Source organism: Montipora foliosa, chromosome 12 (assembly GCF_036669935.1).
Source record: "Montipora foliosa isolate CH-2021 chromosome 12, ASM3666993v2, whole genome shotgun sequence".
In the NCBI taxonomy this organism is placed as follows: Eukaryota; Metazoa; Cnidaria; class Anthozoa; order Scleractinia; family Acroporidae; genus Montipora; species Montipora foliosa.
This window is the reverse complement of record NC_090880.1, coordinates 25,353,928-25,363,927: the sequence shown is the minus strand read 5'-3', so window position 1 is coordinate 25,363,927 and position 10,000 is coordinate 25,353,928. Positions and strand designations below refer to the sequence as shown.

Sequence of the window (10,000 nt, the reverse complement as noted above, 5' to 3'; positions counted from 1 at the left end):
ATCAATTAACCCTCGTGGGAATACCGGATCTCGCAGGAGATTTAAAAATAAATTAAGAGGGATTACGTTGGGAATAGGGCCAATATGAGGGATTACCTCTCTTACCTTAATACTCCCTTGAAAATTAAATGGTCCTTTCCTTATATGTCTGTGTGATAAAGATTAATTTCTCCATACTTTCCCCCTCCCCTTAATCTAATGTTGGTTTAGAGACGGCCAAAGACTTTCAAAGTATTTTCCACCGTATTAACATTGGTATGGGGAGAGGGGGTGGGGACAATAGACTTTCTTTGTGAGTGCGCGCATGTCCGGTGATGTTCGATGTCCGATGATGCCCCAATTTTTCCCAAGAGTTTTGTCCAATATTGTAGATGCTTTCATCTATTCAGTGATTACAAATTTGGATGACAGAAACTATGGTTTTCAAGAGAGGTTCCGGAATACCTTGGAACCCTCCTTTCCTTGGAGTGCCCTTGGTGTTTCATCAAAGTTATGGACATTTTGTCCTCAAATCCCATCTCACATGATCACTATTGGATAAGAGTGTTGTTATGGCGTGGGTGGGCTCCTCAGCACAGTCACAAATGAGCCTATTTTTAGAATATCCGTTCCCGCGGAAATCAGTTGTCATGTCCCTGAAATAACATGGCAGAAGTAGTCACGCGTGACATGGCTTCTTCTGATTGGTTAAAATTGGCGGAGCTTTGTTTGTTTCGCGCGCAAAGTGTATCTAAACATAAATCCATTTGTGACTGTGCTGGGACTAGGACGCAAACTGATACATCAACACTCTTCTCTAATTCATTCTTACTTTATGCAAATACCTTTGCTGCTTTTATAGGTTAAGTATTCTGAAGAGGTTGGAATCTCAGCACAAAAGGCATCACGGCTTTTCATTTTTGTTGGTCTTGCTTCATCCATCGCCAGGCTGGTATCAGGCAGGTTGTGTAACGCAGACAGAGTGAATGCAGTTTACATTTATCAAGCCTCTTTGCTGTTGGCTTCAGTTTCCACGTTTTTGCTGCCGTTCGCCACGACATATTGGGAATTAATTCTCTACAGCGCCGCTTATGGCTTAAGTGATGGAGTCTTTATAACAACGAATGGTTTTATTGTCCTTAGTTGTGTTGATGCCAAAAGGAGAACAGCTGCGTTCTCTATAAACAATGTTCTTTATGCAGTAACGGCGGCAGCTGGAGGTCCGATTGTTGGTGAGTCGATTAATTAGATCTTTTCGTGAAGCAGACTTTATGTTTGTGGATGTTTCGAGAATACCTAAATACCTAGTCAGGACTCCAGTTGTAACTCGAGTTATGACTCGAACCAGGACTCGAGATCAAGACTAGAGATCAAGACGTCGCTCGCTAAAAAATAAAGATTTAAAGTGCCTATGAATTAAAATTTTTTTTGGCAGAATTTTGTAGCTTATTATGTCCTTATAAGGAATGACAACAGAAATTTCAAGAAAAGAAATTTAAATCAGCTTTTTTTGTGGCTCGAAGTCCCTGAATTAGACTTCAGCAGTGTTTCCGGAAACTGGGAACGAGTTTGGCACTGATGACGTAGTTGGTGGTTCTGGCGCTTTTTGTGTGTTTCAGTGCTTCCTCTTAAGCTTCATTGCTGAAGAGTAATTAGGCCTCGGGTCCCGTGTCCATCGGTTGAATTCGAGTCCTAACTCGAGTCCTGGCTGGAGTCCCAGCTCGAGGTTTGGAGTGTTAACCATTTGTCGACATTAACTGAAAATTCCGGTTGTAAATTCAAATGGTACAGCTCAATCCACCGGAAAGTATCCGAAAAAGAGGGGAATTTTCAGACGCATTCCTCTTTTCTCGTTCCAATCGAAATGACCGGAAAAATCCTGTGCCATTTGTAGTAAACTCCCACTCGACCCAGTTCACCTCGGCCCCTTTTCCTGCCTTGCAGCCGCCATTTTGATTTGTTATTGTTTTCTTCCAGCCGCGAGGGACTCGGGCCTGGGGAAAACGCCAGACCGGGAAAAATCCTATACCATTACAAGCGTTCCATTCCAACCGGATTTTCCGTGCAAATGGTAAACGCCCCTCGCTCGAGTCCTGGCATGGATATTATTTTATCTCGGACGTTCCTTGTTTAAAGAAGTTTACTTCTTAATTCTAAAGTACTTGGCGATTAATTAATAATCTATCTCGTTGACGTTGTACACTAGGGAGTTTTACGAGCCGACAAAGGCCGCGGGAACGTCAACGCCACAAAGCAATAATTTCATCGGTCAGGAGCCCACATCTGACTCCAATACTTGGTCTATGTAACGGCATTTTCACAGATGAAGCTTCTTTAGACAAGTTCTAAATAAGATTTGGCTTGCACTAGAGACTATTCTCAATCCCAAGGGGAATAATTTCTCATGCAAGACTTATGATTGGCTGGAAAGGTTTCAAGGGAAAAATCAATCTAAAAATATCTCGGTCTGTGAAAACGCCTTTCCACATAGAAAACCCTTAAATAACAATGACTACAACCAGGTTTTCTGAGCCCGCGAGACTGAGCACCCCCAGCAAACCATTGTTTTAATGAAAACCGCTGGTCAGCAACCTGATTCTGGTCATTGTTGTCTAAGGTCTTCCTTCCACGTACAGTATACAATGAAATTGTACACTCCCAGTCACAGGCTGCTGTATTGGTTAAAAGAGAAAATTGATCTGTACACATTTTAGAACACATTTTTGCGCATAACAATGACTTGAAATCACCAAATTTGAGGCTTTGATAACAACATGAGCATACAACTGTCGACCTTTCATTCTATATCTTTTACTGGGACACCTCTTGAACCAATTTACTTTTAAGATAATTCGAGCACGTTTTACGACGTGAACAAGAGTAAATAATCGCGAAAGAGTTGTACAGTTACATTGTCGATTACAGCCATAAATTTCAATATAGCGGAGTTTAGGCCAAACAGATCATCAAATGTCTTTAATGCTGAAACGCATTTGTAAATTGAGAAAACAAACGGATTCATAGCCTCTGACCAATTTCTTTTGGTCGCAAAAATTTCGTTGTTTGAGTTTGAAAATTCCCCTATGACGTGGTTCCCAGTTCAGCAGATTAATGACAAAGAAAGGTAATACATAATGCGCAGAGCTTCCGTTGAAAGGGAAGCTCTGCGCATTATTCTGCTAAACCTAAGTTATGATCAAGCGCTTGATCGTTCTGGCTTACAGACACTGTTAGAGCGCCGAGGTCAAGCTTGTGAACGCTTTGTTCAGGCATTATCTGTATCATCGACTTCCCCCTGCATTGCTCGTCTGCTCCGTGAACGATCAAGCGTCAGCCATGGATACGGTCTCCGCTCGGGTACAGCTAGGCAGTGCGTCAACAACAACAGACTTTTGCGCACTGTAGGTTTCTTACTTTTAAGTACGGCTAACTGTTATTTTTGTCCTGTAACTTTTGGAATCTCGTCCTATTATGCATTTTCTAGCTACTGACCCCTCTTGTAATTTAGCAGATGCTACCAAAGAGTGAATAAAAATTATTATTATTATTATTATTATTATTATTATTATTATTATTATTATTATTATTAAGGTAATACATTTTGCTTGTCACATATCTTTAAAATCTAAACTTGAATCCCTGTCTTTCATTCCACAGGTGTGATCGTGGACAAGACAGGAAATTATGTCTATTCATTTTACATGACAGGCGGAGTGTTACTAACGGCATTTCTGATACCAATGGTATTAATTGTCCTCAGTAGAAGAAGATCAAAAGTTGGTCCATTAGACTGCGAACAAACCGACGAGGGCGTCGACAGAGGTGGACGAAGAGCAGTTGGTACACATTACAATGCTCATGAAAATAACTAGAGTAAGAACTAAAAATGGTTGTTCTGGGAGGATAAGGCATTTTCTTTAAAGATTACGGAATCAGCAAATTCAGCTAACAGATACACTTGGTAGTCTTTCGAAGGAATTTTCTTTCGTTTTTATCGCGTGTGTTTTATAACATGGGGCAAGCCCATTTTCCTACTCTGGTCGTGTCTATTGTTCTGAACATCGTTTCCAGTGCTCTTGTGAACAGTTGGCGTTTCTTAGTTTCTTTAAATGTCACACAAACCCAATACACTACAAAAGTTGCTTTTGAGTACTTACCTCTTCTAAAGGTGGAATCGCTCCTTATTGTTGCTTTTTGCAATTCTAATTGAAAATAATGACTTCATCTGTGCTTTACAGAGTAATTAATAACTGTATATGATCGCAACCCATACGTCATCTAAAATATTATAGTATAATCCAGCTTTATTCAATTCTTATCTTGTGTCTTGTTGTGCGTGTGTTTGACCGAATGTATCGGTTGTTTGGGCGAGTAGGGAGTCAAAATATTTTTTTGGCCTTGCTTAGGATAAATTTCTTTCGTAGTTCCAAGTTTTTGAACGGCTTCCTCAGCGAAAGAATTAATAAAGGTCAAGCTGCTGTTTTCGACGAGACGAGGGTTTTCTTTTACTTCTTAACTTCAAGGGAAAAGGTTTGCGGGTCCGAAAGAATGGGGAGTTAAAAAGAACGGCCATAGACCTCTTTACAGTTGTGTGCTTGGTTACCTGGCCTGTGAATGAAAGCGAAGCTGGTGTTGACCTTGTTATGATACCGACCTCCCTCCTTTTCTTATGGTTATGATGTTGTCGTCATGTTAATTAGTAAGAATTTACATAAGAAAAGCCGTAAGGTTTCTATCAAAACAAGGTCAACCCCAGCCTCACTTTCATTCACAGGCCAGCTAACCAAGCACACAATTGTGAAATGGACCATTGCAACGGCTGTTACAATGCCACAAAACGGCGATATTTTTAGCTTTAAGAGGAAAAGTAATCGTGCGGCACGTGCGGCACGCATTTTAGAACACTTCTTCACTGTACTCTGCAAATGACAACCTGGGGCCGGTTGCTCGAAGCCTGGTTAGCGCTAACCGTTGTTTAAGAGGTATCAACCTATAGGTTTCCATGGTATTTAACGCTGATTAGCGCTAACCTGCATGCTTCGAGGAACCCAAGACCGAAATAGCCGCTGTGGAAATAAAGAAATGTTTACTTAAATAGTAATTAAGCCACACATTTATTTGACAAGTCATTCACAACGACAAAGCATAATTCGGTACTGGCAAATGGTCAACTTCCTGGAAAAGGAGGTAAATCATCCCTAAACAAACGCAAGCCGGGGAGGTCCGGACAAAGAGCCTAAAACTCCGACATCTCTCCAATAAGTTACCTTTTTCCCCACCATCGATATTTAAAAGAGTTTTTCAGCTAAGCATTGTTCCATTTGGCCCATCGAAACGCAATGCCTCCTTTTACGTCATATAGGTATACATGAAAGGGGTCGTGTCACGTCAGAGCAGTTCATTTTGTGCAGTTACCAACTAGCAACAGAAAATTAACCTAGAAATTACTTTTGAACAAAACAAATCAAACTTAAGCTTCGTGACAAAAAATGTCTGTCCAGTATACAAAATTTAAGTTACCGACGACTGTGATAAACTTCGAAAAACTGTAAGCCTGAGCAGCTTTCAAAAACCCAAATTCCCATCCATTTAAATCTTTTTCAATTTTACCCATCCCTACCTCCTTTTGTATTTGCTGCTTTATTCAAACCTTCCTTTAATGTTTTGAGTTGTTATTTTTATGTTTCGCTTGATTTGGTTTCTAGTTCACAGTCGCTGAATTTGGCTAAATTTCGCAACACAGCCCCTATGAGACAAGAAAAAACTTAAAGGAAATGACTCTAAAAATAACCAGATCTAATAGAATGATCACTCAAAGGGGAGTACACACTTTTCGCTTCTAGACTAGAGATCAGTTTCTGACAATTGTGATGTCAGATTGTCTGTCCCTGAGGGTGGTTACAAAAGGTATAGGCTTAGACAACACAATGTAAATTTCAATAGTCTATATATGGCTCAGTGTAAGCGGTGCTTTTTGTCGCGGCTTGCGGAATGCGCCCGAAGATGATGCCGTCGGAGTCCGAGCGGATAGAGTTCCAGAACGTCGTCAATCACGTGAACAACTCCGTTTGTTGCCGGCAGATCGCGATCCCTGATACGCATGCCATTTACAAACACGCGACCACTCCAGTCGTATTTCATTCTCAGGACTCCACGGCTCAATGAATACACAGAAAAATGGTTTCTAAAGAACGACCAATAGCTGTACATGCAATGGATCCCACACGTGTACAGTGTGCCATTAACCACGTGATGTTCCAGGACTTCAGACAGCTCTTCTGGACTAGCGAGTAGGGCTTCCATAGCCCCAGGGGAGTTGAATTCCAATTTTGCGAAGGCCCTGTCAGTTGGTGCAAACAGGGTCAGTGAAGCAGAGGGATTGCGCAGGACTGACCCGAGCTTGGTGACGTTGATTGCTTCAATGAGAGTTGCAAAGCGTGAATCTGTGCGGATGACATCATACACTGTTTTTGTTGGTGGCAAAAGAACTTTTTGAATGACGTGGATCACTCCATTGCAGGCTTCAATGTTGGCTTTCGTGATGCAAGCACCGTCAACAGCGTGAACCTACAGACGAAGCAGGCGGTGAGACACAACAAACGAGTTTTTATTTTTTTTAAAGCCTCAAGGGCTAGAACAAAAAATTTCTAGGGGCCGGATTACTTGAGTATAAGAAGAACCGCTTCGCAATCATAATTTGATGGGTTTTGCTCGACTTTGTGAACTTCAAGCAAGATTTTGACTCGCTTCCCGACGAGCATCTCCCCGCACGGTGGCATTTACTCCACGCGCTTCCCTTTATGATTAGCTCATTCTATCGTCTGAGTCTGTTACGGCCGGCCAAGTAGATAATTGGGTTTGATACTATAAGCTCCATTTTACACTTTGTTTATTCAAAACATAGGAAGTATTTAATGTTTACTGAACTTCAGTCAAGTTAGTCAATCTAACGAGGGAAAAAAAAAAGACAGAAAACAGCGACCAAGTTGATGCGCTCTGAGATTCGATACCCTGGTGTAGAGTTGACCAAAACCGTGTAGGTGGGACGTGACTGCAAGTTACAAGATTACGGTCTTCCTGGCAGGTGAGTGACATAATCGAATTTTTTCGAGTCAAATCCAGATTCCTGATTTCTATTCAGTGGTCAACATCTAGAGGTCCTGCACTCCGGGTCACGAGTTACGGACCACATTGCCATTGTCATTTTGCTAAACAGCTTTTCGTTTGTGCCACGGCTGTGGTAAAACAGTAAATATACGAACAAGGGTCGCGCACAAAGATTGGGGAAAGAAATCGAGTTTCCTTTGTCATAAAGCAAAAACAATAAATATCTTATTTACTGGCTGAGCATGAGATCTCGTTTACGGAAGGAAACAAAGTTTTTTCTCTCTACACGGACCTCTTGGTTGTTGAATAACAAATACGTAATTGCAACATTGATGTTAATCGGTGCAATACGCTCGTGAGGATTATAAATTAGTTGCTTGGCAACGGGCGAAAGGATAACTTGCCCTTTCGTTTGGATCGATTGCAACGTTTAGAAGTACACGAAAAGGCAAGAAATGTTTTTGTGATGAGCCTACGTCTGTCTGACTACAAGGTATTACACAACATCGCATCTTCATCAAGTTTTCTCGATTTCGCTCGGATTTTCTCGCTTTTTTCGCTCGTATTTCGTACTTTCAAATTTTTGGAGTTTAAGGAATTTAATAAAATAATTATTCCATTCGCGCTTGTTGGATATGAGACTGGTTATAGCCAAATCGGCGCTACGCGCCTCGTTGGCTATTTACCATCTCATATCCAACGCGCGCTTATGGAATAATGTTAATTATCCTGCGAAATCGCGTGAAATATCGCCTGATACTTAGACGACGAGGCCGTAGGCCGAGTTGGCTAAAATCAAGCGATATTCCGCAAGATTGAGCAGGATAATTGTTTTATTATTCAACACATTAATGACAAAGAACAATTTTCTACGTTTATTGGAAAAAAAGCTGGAAAAACTACTATTTTCTCCGCGACACACAAAATTACGTAAATCGCAGGGTAACGTTGAGCTTCGCGACGAATATTGAGCGCGCTATGACCATATTTGGACATTGTCACAATGTGTTGAATACTAAAAGGTATTATACCACGGTCTATAGATATCAGTAACTGTACGCATCATTTTTTGTTTTTTGTTTTCGCAACGGGGACGATTTCTTCATAATTTGTGGGCGTTTTTGATGAAACAATTATTCCACTTGCGCTTCTTGGACATGAGATGACAAATAGCCAACGAAGCACGTAGCGCCCACAAATTGTGAAGTTTAAACTGCGGTTTTACGCTGAGATATTGGTTTATCTTCTCCTTTAGATGTAAGGTCACTTCATTCAACTGTACCTTTCCATATCTGAATGAATTCAGGCGTAGTTTGTTTGGAATGTTGGCAGAATTTACCAGGTTGTCCTTCCCAAACTCGTACGTCCACTTGCGTTCTAGAATTAGGTGATAAGAGAGAATGTCCTGAAGTTTTGCAGGATCATCGCGTAACGTACGCTTGACTGACGCGGGTAGTTCCTCGAAAGCTTTGTTTGAAGGAGCAAACAGGGTGATTGGCCCTAAGTCTTCACTCAGTGTAGCAGAAAGTCCACTTGAATTGAGGTACTCTATGAGTGTTGTGAGGTTCAAAACATGTGCAACCTCAATGATGTTCATTGCTGTTGAGATAACACACTTCTATTAGATGAAGTCGCTTTGGTTCAAAGTTAGCTATCAGGCAAGGAGCGTGTTCTTTTTTTGTCACGGCAGCCATATTGGAGGCGAGAACACAGAAAGAGCTACCACGTTAGAGCAGAAAAAAATTGTATTTAAAGACAAATTCTCCCATTAGTTAGTTATATTTTTTTTGACAAATCAATGTCGTGGCTAGTCACGAAACCGTTAAAGAGGAATTCAATCTGCAACGCTGAACAAAATTGGTGAGACACGCTTTACTTCCTTCTTCATATCTAACTGAACACATTATTTCCAAGAAGTAAATCTTCACATTGCGGCTCCCCCTCCCTCTCCCCCAAAAGTGCTGACTGATCGCTCGGTTCTTTCCGCTTCTTCATAAACAACACTGTCTTAGGTGGGAAAGGGGATGTTATTGGTCCTTTGTTGTAGTAATTATGTAAAAAAAAAAAAGACGAGAAAAGTCTCAACTGTTTTTGTCCAAAATTGTAGACACCAGAGCGTCAGGTCCTCTCTTCCTTAGTCACGCGCAAAATGGAGTGGTCTACGATCGAGAATGTGGATGGCCAGTGATTAAGAAATAAGTCACGAAACCATCTTCGTAACCCCAGTGTAGATGAAAACCAGCTAATGAATGTGAATGGAATTGCTCGTGCAAACCCTCAGAAATGAAATAATTATATATTCTATTAGGGTGATTGTACTGACACGCGTTTGTGGCTAGGACCAAGGGGTAAGTTAATGACGGAAACCGGTTTCCCTGCAGGCCTTGACCTAAATTATGTCATAAGAACCCATCTGTGCGCGAAAACATATCATCGTGTAATTTCACCCGAAACGGAACGCCACCCGTGATTCTGATCGAGCGTTCCTACTGCCTTACATTAAATTTTCCTTTTCACCTGGAAATAACATTAATGAAATACAAATATCCCAAGGGCCAAACTGTTATTCTCTCCTAGTTTGCTGTTACTTTTCTTTGCAAACTAACTGCAACTCTTGGGAGACGAAATTAGTAGTGAGAGGATCGCTTTACCTGAGACAGGCATAAGAACTTTATTGATAGTGTGAACAATCCCATTACTCGCTGTGACGTCAGTATCAGTTACTGTTGCGTCATTGACAGTAACTCCGCCTCCATTCAGTTTGACGTCAACGAAGTTTCCCTCAACGGTAACGAAACGGGCATTGTCCATTGCAGCTGAGTAAAGTGGTTTGGGAAGCATATGGTACTTGACGAATCTCTAGAAAGACAGAATAGGGCCGCTTGAATGACTTCTATGAAATTTCTCGTTGATA

At 41.2% G+C, this 10,000-nt stretch overlaps 2 protein-coding genes across 2 annotated transcripts in view; one reads left to right on the top strand and one right to left on the bottom strand.

Moving 5' to 3' along the window:
• Positions 1 to 4,463, top strand: part of LOC137979118 (monocarboxylate transporter 10-like) — a 9,875-nt gene extending 5,412 nt beyond the window's left edge. Inside the window, exons 3-4 of the mRNA XM_068826304.1 lie at positions 842 to 1,211; positions 3,637 to 4,463. Of these exons, the coding sequence (XP_068682405.1) occupies positions 842 to 1,211; positions 3,637 to 3,851 (585 nt within the window). The 3' untranslated portion in view covers positions 3,852 to 4,463. The remainder of the gene's footprint in view (positions 1 to 841; positions 1,212 to 3,636) is intronic.
• A 611-nt stretch (positions 4,464 to 5,074) lies between these two features.
• The window catches only part of LOC137979117 (transforming growth factor-beta-induced protein ig-h3-like), an 11,034-nt gene continuing 6,108 nt past the window's right edge, over positions 5,075 to 10,000 (bottom strand). The window contains exons 6-8 of the mRNA XM_068826303.1: positions 9,738 to 9,945; positions 8,369 to 8,685; positions 5,075 to 6,546 (exon numbers count right to left, since the gene is read on the bottom strand). Of these exons, the coding sequence (XP_068682404.1) occupies positions 5,935 to 6,546; positions 8,369 to 8,685; positions 9,738 to 9,945 (1,137 nt within the window). The 3' untranslated portion in view covers positions 5,075 to 5,934. The remainder of the gene's footprint in view (positions 6,547 to 8,368; positions 8,686 to 9,737; positions 9,946 to 10,000) is intronic.